At 38.7% G+C, this 19,752-nt stretch overlaps 1 protein-coding gene across 11 annotated transcripts in view; it reads left to right on the top strand.

Moving 5' to 3' along the window:
* ADAM22 (ADAM metallopeptidase domain 22) overlaps positions 1–19,752 on the top strand; it is a 218,870-nt gene that overhangs the window by 26,356 nt on the left and 172,762 nt on the right. For all 11 annotated transcript variants that reach the window (XM_032304700.1, XM_032304699.1, XM_032304711.1 and 8 more), the window contains exon 3: positions 6,925–7,001. In XM_032304700.1, coding sequence (XP_032160591.1) covers positions 6,925–7,001 — 77 coding nt within the window. The remainder of the gene's footprint in view (positions 1–6,924; positions 7,002–19,752) is intronic.

Below are 19,752 nucleotides of genomic sequence, written 5' to 3'. Positions count from 1 at the left end.
TCTGCTCCTTTTGTCTGCTGATTTTGTCGCATCCAAACGTTGGGGTTCCTTGCACTCAGATTTAATTACAGCTCAATAGCACTACATATTATATTGTTCTCAGGCTGCTAAAGGTCTTAGAGGCCTTCTCTGACTTCAGAATTACACGAGTAAGCGTTTCTTGTTCAGGCCTTAAATGAAGACCTAGTAATGGGCGGTTAATGGCCAAGATGATGGAGAGACTGATTTATCAGAAGATAGCTGGAGCATAAATAGGTAATGAGGCTGCCTGACTTCCGGAGTGGAGATGAGAATATCAAGGCTGGTTGGTGCCTGTGTCAGCACAGTCTCTCTGCCTCTAGTTGTTGGAGCAGGGGCCACTGGAGAGAAGGGCCCATGGCCGTCAAGAAATCAAAGCCTTCAGGGCTTCCAGGGTCACCCCGACTGGAAACTTCAGCCAGGGAAATTCAGAGAATGCTTGTCAAGGACTCATTAAAGAAAGTTGTGTGTGTGTGTTTGTGCGTGTGTTATATATGGCTTCACCTAGAGGTTCCTCAGTGCAGAGATTTATATGGTATAATATCTATCCTTGGATCATCCACCCCAAAACAAGGGTATGTCCCATTGAATGAACAGGTTTGCATCAATGCAAAATTTTTCACATCAATTCAAGTCAGTGCAAGAACTGGCATTTGAGTTGGAGACCAAGTTCTACTAGAAGGGAAAACCATGGGAACTGGTTACGTGTTAGGCTCACACATGTTAGCTCTGCACAGAATTCCACTTACTAACCTACTAGCCAAGGGAACACTATCCGGCTGCTGTGGCCCCAACAAATTGTAGAATGAGGAATCTTAATGTTAATAGATGTGTCTCCTTGAGCTCTTTTGTTAGAAGTTCACATAAGGCCGTGGAGTAATTACAGTGAGATCCTGGTGATTTTTCAGTGGGACTTTTCTGTTGTAGAAAAAGAAAGGGATGATATATGCAAGTGATTATTGGTATTTTGTTTTTTACTGATTTCAAGGTAGATTAGATGCCAGGAATTACACTTGTTTTTTTTTTTTTTTTTAAGATTTTATTTATTTATTTGACAGAGAGAGATCACAAGTAGGCAGAGAGAGAGGAAGGGAAGCAGGCTCTCCGCTGAGCAGAGAGCCCGATGCGGGACTCGATCCTAGGACCCTGAGATCATGACCTGAGCCGAAGGCAGCTGCTTAACCCACTGAGCCACCCAGGCGCCCCAACTTGTATTTTTTTTTTTTAAACTAACTTGAAGTGAATAGTAAAGTATTTTGGATGCAGAAAAGCTAAAGATTCTGTTACATGCATTAAAGACTTCTTTTTAATAATGTTAATTACTTTAACAGTTACCGGGTTACACAATGCCATTTAACTGGTAATACTCCTACCTCCATTGGTATTCACTGATTCATTATTCAAGTTGGGTTTAATTAAAAACCCAAACTTCCTTGTCTTTCTCTTTGTGTCAGAGTTCTGATTCTCCCGTGAAAGTTTCAGTGTCAACTTAGCTTTAAAAAAATGGTTATGAATAAAGCAGTCTTGAAAGGTTCATTTGTACTTACTTGATCTTTTGGATATGTAGGTTGGCCCTGGTTCATGGGCTCTAGTCGATGCAAGGAGAGAAAGGCTGCCAAGAGGCAAAATGCACAGGAGCATGGGGTTATGTTAGCTTCACATTGAAATTTCAGCTGTTATCCATGAATAATAAATAGGCCTCAATCTGGGAATTTGTAGCAGGTTCTTCTGGTCCTAAAATTCTGTGATTCATTTTTGAAATTTGAATTTAAAATTATCCTTACATAATTTTATTGGTTTATTAAGTTTTCTTGCCATCTGGATAGTTATTTTATATCTTCTGATGTTTTTCTCTCAATCTTTTGTTTCACAGCTCCTAGAGAGGTTAGCCTCAGTGCTGTCTCAGTCCTTAAAACACACACATACACTCACACACTTTGCCATGCCTATGTAACTTTTTTTCATTAAAAGATGGATTTCTATGTCTACTTTAAACTAATTCTTAATTTCTTAGGTTGTGATCAATTGGCCTCAGAACCTTTGCTCTGTGTCCGATGTGGTAACGCTATTGATTTTTCTAGTGAAAACAGATTTCTAAACACTGTTTTTCATCATTTAATTTTCTTTTCATACCCTTTAAAAATGTCCTTTAGAACATTTTAGTGACTTTAAAAATGCTATTATAATAATTACTCTTAAGAACCCAGTAAAACTTGCAAGCACCTCTACACTGCAGTATGAAAACTAGGATGAAGCATGCTGCCAACAGCCTCTGCTACCAAGCAGTGTGACTTTGCAAATGACATTTGTCCACAATGGCCTGTTTTCTTCTCTGTAAAATAAAGATGATGTATTATATGAGCTTTAAGAGTTTTCTCCACATTACTGTATGATACTGAAGCATTTGATTAATAGTTTTTGAAATCGCAAATCATTCTTTTTTTTTTTTTTTAGATTTTATCTATTTATTTGAGAGAGAGAGAGAGAGTGAGAGAGAGAGAACATGAGCTGGGTAAGGGGCAGAGGGAGAAGCCGACTTCCCACCGAGCAGGGAGCCCGATGCAGGGCTCAGTCCCCTGACTCCAGGATTGTGACCTGAGCTGAAGGCAACTGCTTAACTGACTGAGCCACCCAGGCTTCCCAAAATAGCAAATCATTCTTATGAAGTAATTTGAAAGAATGCATTTCTGCAAAATTACATTTTTTACATATCTCTGAGAGCCATTATTACCTTTTAGCATTCAAATGGAAGTTAATAAGCATTAGAATTTTTGTTTGGCAATATATGTTAGCATCCAGCCCCCCAAAAGGGGAAAATCCTGATATTATACTAGTTCTCTCTTCTCAAACATTTCCTTTTCATTTGAACTAAAAAGGCTGGGTCTAAGATTAACTTTCTGAGAACCATCTTGGCTCACATTGATGGTGTTGGCCAGGAAGCTAGATTGTTAATACAGCATGAAGTCAGTGTAATTCTACTTAATTATTTCTCCAAGATAACCTAAAGGCGTAAACATATTTGTTCTCTTTGGTCTGCTTTTTTAAGTCAAACATGGGGAAGGCAGGTTCCAGAAAGAGAGAAGGCCACACAGAATGCAAGGAAACCATGCTAACATTTATTTCAGCCATCACCACTGCCAGTTTGGTTTGGCCGGGAGTCTTGAGTTTGGAGTTTGATCCTTGTGCCTTCATGAATGTCTGAGCTCCAGCTGTGAGAGCCTTGGTTTTAACCAATCCGTGGAAGAGAATGACATTGAACCACTGGTGAAATCAGCTCTTTATGGCAACTGCTTTTCTTAATGTCCGGGTACATTGCCAGTGATGCTGTATTCGGTTTCCCTTTGCTGTTGTAACACATTACGACAAACTTAATATTATAAAACAACAAAAATTAATTTTCTTACAATTCCGTAGATGAGAAGCCTGGAATGGGTTTTGTAAAGCTAAAATGCAGATGTTGGCAATACTGTGTTTATCTAGTGGAGAATTTTCCTTGCCTTTTCCAGTATCTAGAGGCTACCAGTATTCATTGGCATATGGCTTTTGCCTCACCGTATTCTAATTTCTATTTCCATCATCACGTCTCCTCTGACTCTGACCCTTCTAAGACTCGGGTCTTACAAGGACTCTTGATTAGATTGGGCCCACCTGGATAACCCAGGATAATCTCTCCATCTCAAGGTGCTTAAATTTGTCACATATGCTAATTCCCTTTTGCCGTGTAAGATAATATGTTCATAGGTTTCTGGGATTAGAGTACAGGCATCTTTAGGGCCATTATTCCATCTACTACAGATTCCTTTTACTCACTCATGTGTCCCCTAGATGCCAGATCCTCCCAGAGCCTTCTAGGACCACCTAGAATCCCAACCCTGGTCACCTGTTTACCATGTTTTATTAAATCTGGGAATAATGTATTTATTTTCTCAGTTTATTTTTTATTGTTCATCCTCTGTCATTTGTCACTTTCTGTCTCCCTCCCCTAGAAAATAAGCCCCACTAACAGAGAAACGTGGTCAGCTTTCTTTACTAAATCAGAATAGCTCCCAGCACTTGCTAGACTCTCAGAAGGTTTTTGTTGAGTGAATCAATCCTTGTACAGACTAAGGAAGCTTGCCTGAGATTAAAACAATATTAATATACTGTTGTTCCTGTTACTATCAATAATGCAAGCGTTTTTTTTACTAAACAGCAGTTAAACATGCTGTCAATAGGTTTTCTTTTGAATTTAAGTAATGCGTTTCTCTTTGGGACACGTGCGAGATCAATAAAATAAGATACTAGCTGTTCTAAACTGAAGCTGCAGGAAAAACAAAACCTAAGAATTAGATGAAATTAGTATAAACATTAAGTATCTTGCTGAGAAAGAACGGTATTGTTATCTTGGTCCCTACACTGAATCGGGATACCATGATGAACAGCATGGGGCCTCTCCCCTATTCACCCCAGTTACGTGCCAAGAAAGAATGGAGAGAAGAGAGGTTTTAATGGAGACATCATTTCTGGTAAGCGGCACTTCCCGCAGGCTGTTCCAAAACATGGTTGTTAGCACTTCAGGAAACTCAGAAAGCTTTTAGACAAAAGGAAAGACATTATCCACTGACGTGGCATTAAGAACAACTTTGATGGAAGGAGTGCATTTCTGTAGGCAGGTAATTTATAGCTGTTCCATTGTTCATTTATGTGTCCAGGTGACTGATAAACCCTCAAATGAGTCAGTCAGGAAATACTTATCGAGTACCTGACGCGGGTCACTATGTGTTCACCTCGTATGATAGTGAAAGTATTGAGGAGGAGGAGAGGAGGTGGTTGGAAAAGACTGGGAAGACTTCATGGAGGAGGAGTGTTTAGACTGAATCGTGTCTCCTCCAAAAGTCCTGTGTTGAAGCCCTAACCCCTGCTGTGACTCTGGAGATAAGACCTTTACAGACGTAACTGAGGTTAAATGAGGTAGTTAGGGTGTGCCATGTGTGCACATGTGTAGAGAAAAAGCCGCATGAGGACAGTGAGAAGCCAAGGAGAGAGGTCCCGGGAGAATCCTAATCTGCCTACCCCTTGATCTTATAGTTGCAGCCTTCAAGACTATGAGAAAGTAAATTTCTGTTGTTGAAGACTCCTCGTCTGTGGTACTTTGTTGTGACAGCCCTAAGAGACTGATAAAAAGAGGAGCTTGAGCTACATTTTGAAGGATGGAAGGGGCCATTTCTGGGAAATGACCTTGGTGAAGATCACTGTCCAAGGGTCTGGTTCAGAAAGGCGCTCCGCAGAAGTGATGGATGAAAGGCACCAAAAAAAGTTGGAATACACCCAGCTTGTTGAATTAAAGTGTAGAAGGGAGACTTGACCACAGATAGAGTATGGGTGTGTCCTTGGGGACTTGTGTGCCATTATGTCTAGGGTGGGGAGGGGTGACTGTGGAGGATCTTGATATCCAGGGAGAGAAAATTTGTGTTTGGTACAGTAGGAAATCTAGGGCTTGCATTTGGGTTTTGGTAAAGAGTCAGTTTTAGATCAGGGAGAGTATGATCTGTGGCAGATAATGGGAAGAGGAAGGTATGGTTTCAAAAACTCTAAGAAGGAAAAAAGCCAGAGTTTGGTGACAGCCTGGTTATTACTTGGGAAGAACCGGGAGTTAAAGTTGAACGATAATGAGGTAATGAGGCTGAGAGGTATCCAAACAGTTCTTCATTCTTGGGGCTACATGGGGATTGGAATGTGTTAGCAACTGAGGTATGGTGTTCTTCTACCCCTGCTTCTTTCAAATACTTTAAAAGACAAGAATTATCTTTTCTTTCCAAAAAGCTTTATTATTATCAATTAAGCTCTCTCCTTTCACCTGATACCATAAACTTACTATGTGTGAAAATCCCAGGGATGATTGAGGTGCCCTTAATGGCCCACAGAATCCTAGGGTGTTTGTTTTTTTAAGATGTGCTGGTTCTCTGGGAACATTAACGCCATCTGCCTCGTGTACTACTTAAATACGGTTGCTCAGATGGTTTTTATCTATAAAATAGTGTTTGTTTTTTTCTCACCGTTGGAATTTTACATGTTTATTTTAGAAATTTGGATACTAGAGAAATATAAACAAAAAATTTAATTCATAGTCCTACTGATTATCTATAGCTACAGTTAATATTTGGAGAATCAAACAATAAATGGTTTTGTTTCCTTCTTTTCAGTTAATGCACTTGATTATTCAATATGTTAATATTGGTATTATTGGTAACATTACATTTTTTTTTTAAGAGTCCCTTGTGATTTTCTCTGGGAGTTCCTAGAGTAACATAGGAAATGGTGATTTTTTTTTTCCCCTAACAAATTTTCATAGGTGATATTTTCAGTAGTTAGCAAAGATTGAGTTTTGCTCTAAAAAGATGTGGAGACGTCTATGAAATTATGTTTGGCAAATTAGAACTGAAATATTATTTTAAAATTAAATTTAAATTTAATTAATATTAAATATCAGATAGGATTAAAAAGGTTTTTTTTTTAGATTTAGATACCTTCCTTGTAAATATGTTATCCGTCTTATTATTTTACTCTTAAATTGAACATATTTTTCCCTCTTTTTTAATGTACAAAGTTTAATTTTAAAGGAGCCCATCATATAATATAGAGTAAAATGGATGAAGTGCAGTCTTCTTGGAAATGAACTGTTTAGCTACTTGAGTAAACCAGAAAGGTAGGGTACTTGCCCTCTGGGGTGAGGTAGTACTTTACTTCAGATGGGTGAATGCTTGGCTTCTAAGAAGGTATGGATTTTACTTTTTTCTTTTACGCTCCATGCTGAACCTGTTTTCTAATTTACGATATTATAAACCTTTTTGAATCATCATAAGAAATGCTTATTGTCTGATTGCTGTGGCTGAATAGTAAGTACCTTTCATCTTTTTGATATTGCAGTTGACTCATGTTGACCAGGCGAGCTTCCAGGTTGATGCCTTTGGAACATCCTTCATTCTTGATGTGGTGCTAAACCAGTAAGTCCTTGTTGAGCTGCATTCCCTTTGATCAGATATACATTCAATCCACTTTTATAACCTTTTGTAAAGTTTTGTTTTCTTACGATACTTTACTTCATCTTCCTGTATCAGTTCGATAACTACATTTAAAACTTTTGTATCTATTGTAAGTTATAAAGTCTGGCAAATAACAGGAAATGGATATCCATTTGAAATTGAACAGCTGTAACAGATTTAAGAAGGTAATGCGGAGGTCAAGACTAACTCTAATATTTCGCCTAAGAATATATCTGACCTAAGTTCCTCTGAATGCAATAAACTGTAAAAATAATATTTTGGGTATTAAAAATGTCTTTCTTTAGAACAGCAGATGTGTGACCCCTAATAATGGCATTAGGTGCATTGATTTGGGAGTCACTTTCTTTGAGGTTTAGGGTACTGTGATTATTTTGTAAATAGGATGTAATTTTGGAAATTCTGTTTTTCAGTTTCGTTAGATACCCTTCAAGTATTCATTAGCCACATGTGGCTAGTGGTTACCTTATGGGATAAGCAGAACATTTCCATCACTGCAGAAGGTTCTGTTGAGCAATACCGGTTTAGAATTCTTTTGGGGAATGGGCATATATGACCTGTTAAGATTATTGAGCTAGGTCAGTCAGTATCTGGAAAAAGAATTCACATCTTCCTTTTAGATTCCAGACCATGTCCAATGGATTAAGTTAATAATTAGTCTTATTAGTATCCTAGTTTTTGTGGAATTTTTTTAACAAAATGTTACAATTCCATCTTTTATGTTAATATTTAAGGCATGTATTAGTTCATTTTTTATCTTTTTTTACATTTTATGTATTTATTTATTTGAGAGAGGGAGAGAGTAGGGGAGGGGCAGGCAAAGAGGGGGAGGCAGAGAATCTCAAGCAGGAGGCACCCTGAGTGTAGCGCGCAGAGCCCTTGCAGGATTCGATCCCACAGCCTGGATATCATGACCTGAGTCAAAACCAGGAGTCTGTTGCTTAACTGACTGAGCCACCCAGGCACTCTTAGTTTATTTTTTAATTAAGTTGTCTCATAGATACCTTTTGTAGATATGTCTCCCCTCTCTTCATATTTTTGTAGTTCACAAACAATTTAAAACACTGAAGCACATTGTTTTAGGTGGAAGGTGACTTTTTGGGTGATCCATTAATCCATTAATTAATCATCTATTAATGATTAATGATCATTAATAGGAGTTGTTTGTTCTTTGATCATGTACATTTCTATAATGTAACATAAATTTTTAAAAAAGGTAACATGGGGTACCTGGTGGCTCAGTCCTTTGGGTGGCCTACTTTTGACTTTGGCTCTGGTCATGATCTTGGGGGTCATGGGATTGAGCCCTGCATCTGGCTCCTTGCTCGGTGGGGAGTTGGCTTGAAGTTCTTTCTCTCCCTCTTCCTCGCCACCGCCCCCCCACCCCCGGCTTATGCATGCACACACACATTCTCTCTCTCTCTCTCTCTTTAAAATAGATAACGAAATCTTTTTAAAAAAGAAAGAAAATGTAACATTAACTGTATTTCTATGCTCATTAAAATACAACTTATTGCTTGTTTTAAAATTAATGGTTTAGAACATATATAATTAAATGCTTTGTACCACATGCTATTTAATCTAATTTCATAGAGCATAAGATTGTGTTAATAATGATTTGTATCTTATATTCCTGCTTGATGTAAATACCCTAAAACTTACATGTTTAAGTGACTCATTGTGGTTTTTCAGCAAGTTTGATGTTATAAAGTTTTTAAAAACTAATTATAAACGAATGCATGCTCCTTAGAAAAGTAATGACAATGTAGCAAAAACAGTCTCACAAATTGTACATAGGAATGGATTGCCCTGTTTTATTTTTTATTTTTATGTTTTTTAGAGAGAAAGAGAGTGTGTGCAAGCAGGAGGGCAGAGATGTGCAGCGGGAGAGGGGGAGAGAGAATCTTAAACAGGTTCCTTGCCGAGTTCAGAGCAACTGTAGGGCTTGACCTCCACACTGAGATCGTGACCCTGAGATCATGACCTGAGCTGAAATCAGGAGTCGGACACTTAACCTACTGAGCATGCAGGGACCCTCAGATTGCCATATTTTACATTGTAACCCTCTCTGCCCTTATTCCCTTATCAGCCTTACTACCTATGCTCCCCTACTTCATTTTTAAGACAATATTCATTGCCATTTAATATGGGTTGACTCATATGAAATCGCCATTTTTGCAGGTCATAAAGTTCAAATACCAGCACTGTCTTAGGGTCAATTAATATTTCTATATTTTAATTACTTATTTTGTTTATTATCTTTTTCCTCCCACTAGAATGTAAGCATCTTGAGGCAGAGATTTTCTTTCCTTCCTTGCGGTCTTTCCTTCCTCTGCTGGGCAGAATATGTACTAAATTCCAGGCTGGGAAGCCATATAAACTTAGAGACCTTAGAAAGGCTGGAATCCACCACGACAAAGAGAAGGCAGATAAGGATGGAGGCTGTCAACTGGGGAGAAGGCAAACAGCAAAAAAGAAACAGAGGATAAGTATTTGGGACTGTCTTCCAAAAACTGAACATCTGTATTTAGATGACTTGGGAAGTCAGATTCCTAGGTCAGATTACTAGTTTTTAGTTCATTGATTCTTTCCTATCCCTCCTTTATTATTATTATTTTTTGCATTTTTAGAAACTTTTATTTATTTTTTAAATTTCTTTTCAGTGTTCCAGAATTCATTGTTTATGCACAACACCCAGTGCCCCATGCAATATATGCCCTCCATAATACCCAGCACCAGGCTCACCCAACCTCCCACCCTACGCCCCTCCAAAACCTCCAGTTAATTCCTCAGAGACCACAGTCTCTCATGGTTCATCTCCCCCTCCAATTTCTCCCAACTCCCTTCTCCTCTCCATCTCCCCATGTCCTCCGTGTTATTCCTTATGCTTCACAAATAAGCAAAACTATATGATAATTGACTCTCTCTGCTTGACTTATTTCACTCAGCATAATCTCCTCCTGTCATCCATGTTGATACAAAAGTTGGGTATTCATCCTTTCTGATGGAGGCATAATACTCTATAGTATATGTGGGCCACATCTTCTTTATCCATTCATCTGTTGAAGGGCATCTTGGTTCTTTCCACAGTTTGGCAACTGTGGCCATTGTTGCTGTGAACATTGGGGTACAGATGGCCCTTCTTTTCACTACATCTGTATCTTTGGGTAAATACCCAGTAGTGCAATTGCAGCGTCATAGGGTAGCTCCATCTTTAATTTCCTAAGGAATCTACACACTGTTTTCCAAAGTGGCTGCACCAACTTGCATTCCTACCAGCAGTGTAAGAGGGTTCTCCTTTCTCCACATCCTCTCTGACACTTGTTTACTGTCTTATTAATTTTGGCCATCCTAACTGGTGTAATGTGGTATCTCAATGTGGTTTTGGTTTGAATCTCCCTGATGACCGCTGATGATGAACATTTTTTCATGTGTCTGTTAGCCATTTGTATGTCTTCATTGGAGAAGTGTCTGTTCATGTCTTCTGCCTATTTTTTGACATGATTATCTGTTTTGTGTATTTTGAGTTTTAATTTTATTTAATTTTTTCAACAGGAGAAAAGTCAAATTTAGTAGCATAAGTAGGGGAAGTCCACACTTGGAAATTCTCTCCCATCCTTCCTTTATTTATTATTATTTTTTAAAAATATTTTATTTATTTATTTGAGAGAGAGACAGTGAGAGAGAGTATGAGCGAGGAGAAGGTCAGAGAGAGAAGCAGACTCCCCTTGGAGCTGGGAGCCGAATGCAGGACTCGATCCCGGGACTCCAGGATCATGACCTGAGCTGAAAGCAGTTGCCCAACCAACTGAGCCACCCAGGTGCCCCTCCCATCCTTCCTTTAAATCACTATTCCTGTGGATAGCCCAGCCTTGGTTTCTGGTTCCTGACATTTGTAAAACCTTGATTTTCAGTTCTCAAAAAAGAAAGGATATTTATTCATGTCAGTTCTATCCTAAACCACCTCATTCCTTTGGAGGAATCTCTCCGCAAAACATTCTGTTCCTAAGGAGAAACACATATGGGCCATATTTATCAGAGCATGGATACTCTGGAATACTAAGGGTAGAGCAGAATTTTTTTCGAGATACTGGCAAAAACCTTCCATTGGGCATTTTTCCTCTTTTGAAGAGGAATTTTGATTTTGAAATGCAAGAAGTACAGAGTATATATTTATATAAAGTACAGAGTATAAAATAATAACATTAATGGAAGTTCTTAGGCTAAAGAATATCCAATGGTTTGGGTTTTTGTTGCTGTTGTTGTCTGTTTTGGTTTTTGCTTAGGATCTTTATTACACATAGGTGGCAGATAGCTGATTTCTTTAAGATTTAAGAGCCAGGATGATTTGATAAAAAGATTTTTTTAAAAATTTTTGTGAGAAATGTTTTTATTTCATGGTTCCAGTTTACATATTGTTTTGGGGTTGTGTTGGTTAAGGAGCAAGAAGGTTAAAAATCGAATATACTCTTTTTTTATTTTTTATTTTTTTAAGATTTTATTTATTTGATAGAGAGAGAGCACAAGCAAGGGGAGCTTCAGGCAGATGGAGAGGGAGAAGCAGACTCCCCACTGAACAGGGAACCCGAAGTGGGACTTGATCCTAAGACCCTGGGATCATGACCTGAACCGAAAGCAGACCTTTAACCTTATGAGCCACCCAGGCACCCGTGGATATACTCTTTTTAAAAGCTATTTTTCTTATGAAGCAATTCTAGGCTGTGGAACTGATAGAGGGTTTTTTGGTTTGTTTGTTTGTCTTTTTGTTTTTAAACTGGAGGCAGATAAAGTAGGTCTATGTGTAGCCGGGTTCCAGTTGCAGAATGGATCCTGTAATATACATTTCAGATTGAAATGGAAGGAAAAGTATCATTACATAATATTCCTTCTGAATGTTCAGTACACAAAGTTATCTATAACCATATTATATAAGTTCAACCTATGGGTTATTATTTCTACAGAAGGCAGATAAAGAATATGGAATGTTTAAACATGAAAAGCACAGCCAATTCCTGTTTTTCCAGGTGATTTTTAGTTCTTTCATGAGGTCACACAGTTGTGAAATTTCACTGTTTAATAAATATATTTAAAAAACCCAAACTTATGACCTGGCCTGGTCAAACTAGACCCAAGGCCACACTGGACCTTTTCAGAGATCAGTGACTGGTATTACACTTTATTGCGAAACATTCCAGAGAAAGAGAAATGAAGATGTTTTATACTATATATATAGCATTATATATATACACATATATACTATATAAGTAATAATATATATATATAAAATGTATATATAATTGGAGCTATTCTTTTCCTGTAAATCTCTCTCCCATTCTTCAAAAAGTGGACAACTAAACTGCTCAGATAATGAGAAAATTTCCTTTCACTGCTCCTTGATCCTTTTACAAAGAACTACATACATGTGGATATACCCATACCCCTATATACTCATCCTCACACATCCCACAAAGAATCAGATACTCCACGTGGATATGAAACATATAATTAGGAAGATAGAACCCACCTTTTATAGCTTGTTTTTGGGAAGGCAGTCTGTGATACAGCTCCCAGATTTAGATGATCCTGCTCCTAAATTCTGATTGTATTTTACACATTCTTTCCTTCTTCTTATTGTAATAACAATAAAAAAAAGTTTATCTAGCTTAGGATCCTTATGTCGGTGTCTTTTTTCCCTTTTTCACAGTGAGCGATAGGGAGGGCAGCTGTCCGCAGATGGGGTTGCCGTGCCAGACGGGAGGTGGTATGGAGGTAGGATTGGGGGAGGGGGAGAGGGAGAAGCAGGAACAAGATCAGACAAGAAGCATCCAAATTCTGTTCAACTGGGCAAGTCCAATTTTGTCTTCTGTCATTTAGCAGAATCATTTGCTAATTAGTCACCTCTTGATTGCTTTGCACTAGCCCTCTTGAATTTGCAGGAAAAGTAGAAATTACAGGGGACACAAGATAGTGTGTGACTCCAACTGGAACTGGAATTTAGGTCTGGAAGTCTCATTTCCTTAACTGTTCTATTTACAGTGTGCATAAAAATAAATGATGGGGATAAGATTATAATTAAATGATGTTATATGATGATAATAAATAACATAATATGTCTTTCACTGTTAATAAATCTGTAACTTAATGTCTTACTGTTCAACTAAATTCATTATGGCAAATATTTGTTTTTATATATACATTTAATGCAAAATTATTCAGTAGAAGATAAATCTGTATTGAATGGTCCTTGCCAATAAGGGTCCTTACCTTCATTTTATAAACATACCATATACGTGTTTGAACATATGTTTTACACATGCATATGTATGTCTATGTATATGATGTATATGTACACATACATGTATACACACAACCATATGTACACACATATTTTAAATTTCTAAGCCTCTAGTAAGTGCTAAGAGTTATTCTAGCCTGTGAGGACTTGGTAGAAACAAGGAAGGAATCACCCTACTCTCATCGAGCCTGTGTTCTAGTCAGAAAATGTGTTAACAAATAAATTTCAGAAGGTGACAGTGCCATTAATAGTAAGTGCCTGGTTTAGAGGTGGGGGTGCTATTGGAGCAGGGGTCAGAGACAAGCTGTCTCTGAAGGGATGACATTTGAACTGAAGGGGACCCCAGGCAGAGAGAACAGCAAGTGTCAAGGCTATGAGGCAGGAACGAGCTTAGTGTGTTTGAAAGCTAGGAAGGTGGCATGTGAGGCTGGAACAGGGTGAGTCCAAAGTAGTTTTTAAATGAGGTTGGAAAGGTGGCAGGACCCAGATCAGGTAGGGCCTCAATGGCCACAGAAAAGACTTTGGATGATAGTCCAAGCAGAGGCTGCTTGTTTCCCCACACTGTATTTTATAGTATTTATTCCTTTCTCCTTTCCTCACTGACTTATCATCTTGCATTCATCATACTTAGTTATTGTATATTTTAATATCTTCCCAAAGCAATCTCTTCTTAAGATTTATTCATTAATTATTTGACCTGGTACCACCATACTATTTATTGTGCCTTTATAAGTGTTTTAATATCTAGCATGGAAAACTCTTTCATTATTAGTTTTCTTTTGTAAAATTTCTGAGAAATTTTTGCCTTTTGTAACATGGAAATTTAAAATAACTTTGTCATTCTCCTTTTGAAGTTTTAATTGGACTGTCACTACACCTTATTTTAATTTGGGAAAAGTATATGTTTTTATAGATAACGGAGTCTTTCCATCCATTACCATTGTGTTTTTTTTTTTTCTTTTAAATTTTAAAACATCTATGGGACACCTGGGTGGCTCAGTCGGATAAGTGTCTGCCTTTGTCTTGGGTCGTGATTCCAGGGTCCTGGCATTGAGTCCCTCATTGGGATCCTTACTCAGCGGGGAGCCTGCTTCTCCCTCACCTGCTCTCCTCTTGCTTGTGCTCTCTCTTGATCTCTTTTTCTGTCAAACAGATAAATAAAATCTTTTCTTTTTAAAAGATTTTATTTATTTATTTGACAGAGAGAGAGATCACAGGTAGGCAGAGAGGCAGGCAGAAGGAAGGGGGAAGCAGGCTCCCTGCTGAGCAGAGTGCCTGATGCAGGGCTTGATCCCAGGACCCTGAGATCATGAGATCTGAGCTGAAGGCAGAGACTTAACCCACTGAGCTTCCCAGGTGTCCCAGATAAATAAAATCTTCAAAAAAAAAAAAATTAGCATCTATTTTGTCTCTCAGTAAAATTAAGTAATACTTTGGTTTTTGTTTGTTTATTTGTTTTTTTAGATTTTATTTATTTGTTTGACAGAGAGAGAGATCACAAGTAGGCAGAAAAGCAGGCAGAGAGAGAGAGGGGGAAGAAGGCTCCCTGCTGAGCTGATGCGGGGCTCAATCCCAGGACTCCCAGATCATGACCTGAGCCGAAGGCAGAGGCTTTAACCCACTAAACCACCCAGGCGCCCCTGTACTTTGTTTTTTGTAGGTCCTGAACATTTCATGTGGAAACTTCTCATGGGAATTGTAGTTTTTGTTGCTACTGTGGACATTTTTCTATGTTTTATAATTTAGTTATTGATGATGTATAGTAAAGTCATTGATTTGTGTTGAACCTTATTCATTTCCTTAATAATGCTAGTGTTTTTTCTTTGTTGGTATTGGGTTTTCTAGTTTGGCAGTAACAAGATTAGAAAATCATGAAAACATCCTTTTTTTCTTTCCAAAGTGATACTTTGTGTTACTATTGTCCACCTTGAAGCTTTTTCTAGAAGTTCCTGAAATCTATTGCTTGGTGAAAATTGCACTTTTGTCTTGGTTCTTTTGGTAATAGGCATATCTCTAGTATTCACTGTTAAGTAGAATATTGATTATTGATTTTTGAGAGCTAGTCTTTATCAAGATAAAGCAATATCCCAAATCTTGTTTAATAATTTTTTGTTGTTGTTTTTAAGAGAATGAGTATTAGATTTTATTGGATTCCTTTCTAGTCAAATTGAGTGAACTTACTGATTTTCTTATTTGACAACTTTGTCATGTTGCATAATTCATCATAGTAGCCCATATGTTGCTGGCCTTTCTAGTGACTACAGAATGGAATTACACCTCCTGTTTTTATCTAAATTATTACGGCATAAGACTTTGCTGGCTTTTTTGCTCTAAGTGTGTCCCTCGTCTCCAAGTGTGTCCCTCAACTATTTATCACACTTATCGTTGTCTTTTACCTTGCCTCTCCATTTCTACCTCTGACAGATTCCCTGTAGTAGCCTCATGACAGCTGCTGGGCACAGTGCCCTCCACCAGTGATGCTCACAGTGGCCAGAAGTGGTCACTCCAAGAACCCGCAAGCCCTTCTTGTGGAGGGTTGGTGCCACCAGTGAGGGCACAGACATAGCCTCTGCTCAGAGACAGGCAGAGAAAAGGGCACATTTTTTTCTTTCTTTCTCTGATCCGAGGCAGTTGTCATTCTCTTTTAGCGTGAAAAGCAGTGGGGACATCCATTCTCAGAAAGTGAAATTGGACCGCTACTCTCAGAGTTATGATCTGACCTGACTGCCATGGCTTGATAGTATCTTTGTCAAAGTGTGGCTTATTCAACTTTAAACAGTATTCCGTGTGTGATGACTAACACCCGGAACACCAAGTACATTTCCTTGTCACAGCCTCTCCTCCTGCATGAGGTGAGGAATAAATTAGGATTATAATCACCCTCCTGAATTAGCTCCAGCTCCTAATTTTCCCTGGTCCAGTGCTTAGACAAGGATAGACGGTTTTCAGGAATGGGGTGGGCTGAAAAACATCAAACATGTTGTGACACAGCTCTGTAATTAACACCTTGATCAGTGTGTAATTGCTTTTCTCTATTGGTTTAAACCTTTAGAAGAGTTCACAGATCTGCCAGGATCTACTGGGGGGATCTCTTTGCCTAAAAAGGGAGGGTTGCCCAATTGCAAATTCTACTTTTTTATTTTAGAATGTGACACCTGATTGTAAGGTTGCTTCTGGTTTTGAATTTTAAGATCCAGTCTGTTTAGGTACCCCATTACTAGCTACTGAAATAGATAGAATTTTTATATCAGCAATAATAAATGAGATTATATCAGAGTTAAAAAGCTATATAAAATGAATTCTTTTTACTTACAGCAAAATTCCTTGAAACATTATCTTCTGAACTGTAGAAGTCACATGTGTTTTTAAGTGTTTAAAAGTTCTTATTTTGAAGACTCCAGCAACCTTTTTAAGAGATAAGTCTTTGATAAATAATAATTTCTGATGGATATTGATATATTCATCTACTTGTTTTGAAGCCAACTTTGGAAGAGTATATTTTCCCGAAAAATTGTCCACATCATGCAGTGTTTGAGTTTGATTGGTGTATATTTGCGTGTGCTTTTTAGAAAATAACGTCCAAAATTTCTACTGTACCTATTGTTATATCCTTTTTCTCGGAGCTACTTTTATTTATTTTTTTTTTTTAAGATTTTATTTATTTATTTGACAGAGAGAGATCACAAGTAGGCAGAGAGGCAGGCAGAGAGAGAGAGAGGAGGAAACAGGCTCCCCGCCGCGCAGAGAGCCCGATGCAGGACTCGATCCCAGGACCCTGAGATCATGACCTGAGCTGAAGGCAGCGGCTTAACCCACTGAGCCACCCAGGCGCCCTCGGAGCTACTTTTATTTGTGCTTATCAGGTGTAACCTCAAGTATACAAAATTTTGGGAACATACTTACTACATAAATTAAACAACATGATTTAAAAAAAAAAAAGATTTATCCATTTATTTTAGAGAGCCAGAGAGAGAGAGAGAGTGTGTGTGTGTGTGTGTGTGTGTGTGTGTGTGTGTGTGAGAGTTGGGGGAAGGGCCAGAGGGAGAGGGTGAGAATCGCAAGCAGAGGATGGATCCCAGTGCAGGGCTCTGTCTGACTCTGACCTGAGCCAAAGCCAAGAGTTGGACCCTCAATTGACTGAGCCACCCAGATTCCCCTAAATGACATGATTTTTTAAAAAACAATTTCATTGAGGTATTTTCCATGTCATAAAATTTACTCCTTTCAAGTGTACAAGTTAATGGATTTTTTTTTTTTTTTTTTTTTAGTAACTTTACTGAGTGGTGCAATCATCACCATAAATCAGTTTTTTTTTTTTTTAAAGATTTTATTTATTTGACAGAGAGATCACAAGTCGGCGGAGAGTCAGGCAGAGAGAGAGAGAGAGAAGCAGGCTCCCGCTGAGCAAAGAGCCTGATGTGGGGCTCGATCCCAGGACACTGAGATCATGACCTGAGCCGAAGGCAGTGGCTTAATCCACTGAGCCACCCAGGCGCCCCACCATAAATCAGTTTTAAAACACTTTCCAGTTATCTACTAATATCCCTCATTCTTATTGAAACTTAAAACCCCATTCCTGTCTCTAGTGATTGGCCAGGCAATCACTGATCTACTTTTTTGTAATTATAAATCTGCCTTTTCTGGCCATTTCATATAAAGGAAACACACCCTATGCATTCTTCAGTCTGGCTTCTTTTATTTGATGTTTTGAAGTTCATCAGTGATGTCGCATGTGTCCACAGTTCATTCCTTTTTAGTATTAAAAGTATTATTTCATTTATAGATATATTGTGTCTATACATTCACCTGATGATGGGCATGCAAGTTGTTTTTGGCAATTATGAATAATGTTGCTATGAACATTCACATGGAAGCCTTTTGTGGATTTAAATTTTCCTTTAGTTTCATGTTTAATTGTTTTGAGAAATGCTAAACTGTTTTCCAAAGTAGACTTTTCGCTTTTTTTTTTTTAAGATTTTATTTATTTATTTGACAGAGAGAGAGAGATCACAAGTAGGCAGAGAGGTAGGCAGAGAGAGGGGGGAAGCAGGCTCCCTGCTGAGCAGAGAGCCTGATGAGGGGCTCGATCCCAGGACCCTGAGATCATGACCTGAGCTGAAGGCAGAGGCTTAACCCACTGAGCCACCCAGGCGCCCCTGTTAGGATATTATTAAAGTGACCATCAGACACCAGAAAATTTAATTAGATACAATGATAAAAAAATTGATGAGGGGCTCGATCCCAGGACCCTGGGATCATGACCTGAGCGGAAAGGCAGAGCCTTTAACCCACTGAGCGACCCAGGTGCCCCTAAACTGTGACTTCTAACATTAGACTTTATAACTTTCTTTCACAGGTGGAAAGTCTCCTGGGCTTAGCCCAGAATGGTTTTGATTGTTAGTTGGACATACCTTGACAGCAAAGCCCACTGCACGAGAATGGGTGGGTGAGTGGAGTAAAGGGGGCATTGAATATGCCCGGCCAAGAGCCAGAAAGTGATCCAGTGCTAAAGCCGAGACCTTGGAAATTGTTTTGAAGGGAGCATTTGGAAGGAATTCTGGAGCAAAAAAAGGGACCCCAAGGGCTGGAGCCTTTTAAAGGGTTCAGAAGGCCAAACTCATGGGTGAAGAAAAAGCTGTGCAAGGCTCAACTTAGTCCTTTTTTCTTTTTTGTTAATATACAGTATATTATTTGCCCCAGGGGTACAGGTCTGTGAATGATCAGGCTTACACATTTCACAGAACTCACCATAGCACATATCCTCTCCAATGTCCATAACCCAGCCACCCTATCCCTACCCCCCAACCTCCCAGCAATCCTCAGTTTGGTTTATGAGATTAAGAGTGTTTTACGGTTTGTCTCCCTCCTAATCCCATCTGGTTTCAGGTTTTCATTCCCTACCCCCTACAGCTCCCCTCCCTGCCTCTCAAATTTCTCATATCAGAGAGATCATATATTGTCTTTCTCCGATTGACTTATTTTGTTCAGCATAACACCCTCTAGTTCTATCCACATTGTTGCAAATGGCAAGATTTCATTTCTTTTGATGGTTGCATGGTATTCCATTGCATATATATACCACTTCTTCTTTATCTATTCATCTGTTGTTGGACATCTAGGTTCTTTCCATAGTTTGGCTATTGTGGACATTGCTGCTATAAACATTCAGGTGTGTGTGCCCCTTCGGATCACTATATTTGTATGTTTAGGGTAAATACCCAATAGTGCGATTCCTGGGTCATAGGGTAGCTCTATTTTCAACTTTTTGAGGAACCTCCATACTGTTTTCCAGAGTGGTTGCACCAGCTTGCATTCACACCAACAGTGTAGGAGGGTTCCCCTTTCTCTGCATCCTCCCCAACATCTGTCGTTTCCTGACTTAGACATTTTCACAGCATT

The sequence above is a fragment of the Mustela erminea genome, chromosome 11, assembly GCF_009829155.1.
Source record: "Mustela erminea isolate mMusErm1 chromosome 11, mMusErm1.Pri, whole genome shotgun sequence".
NCBI classification, from domain to species: domain Eukaryota; kingdom Metazoa; phylum Chordata; class Mammalia; order Carnivora; family Mustelidae; genus Mustela; species Mustela erminea.
Note: the sequence above shows the minus strand (reverse complement) of the source record. Positions and strands in the feature narration are given on the sequence as shown.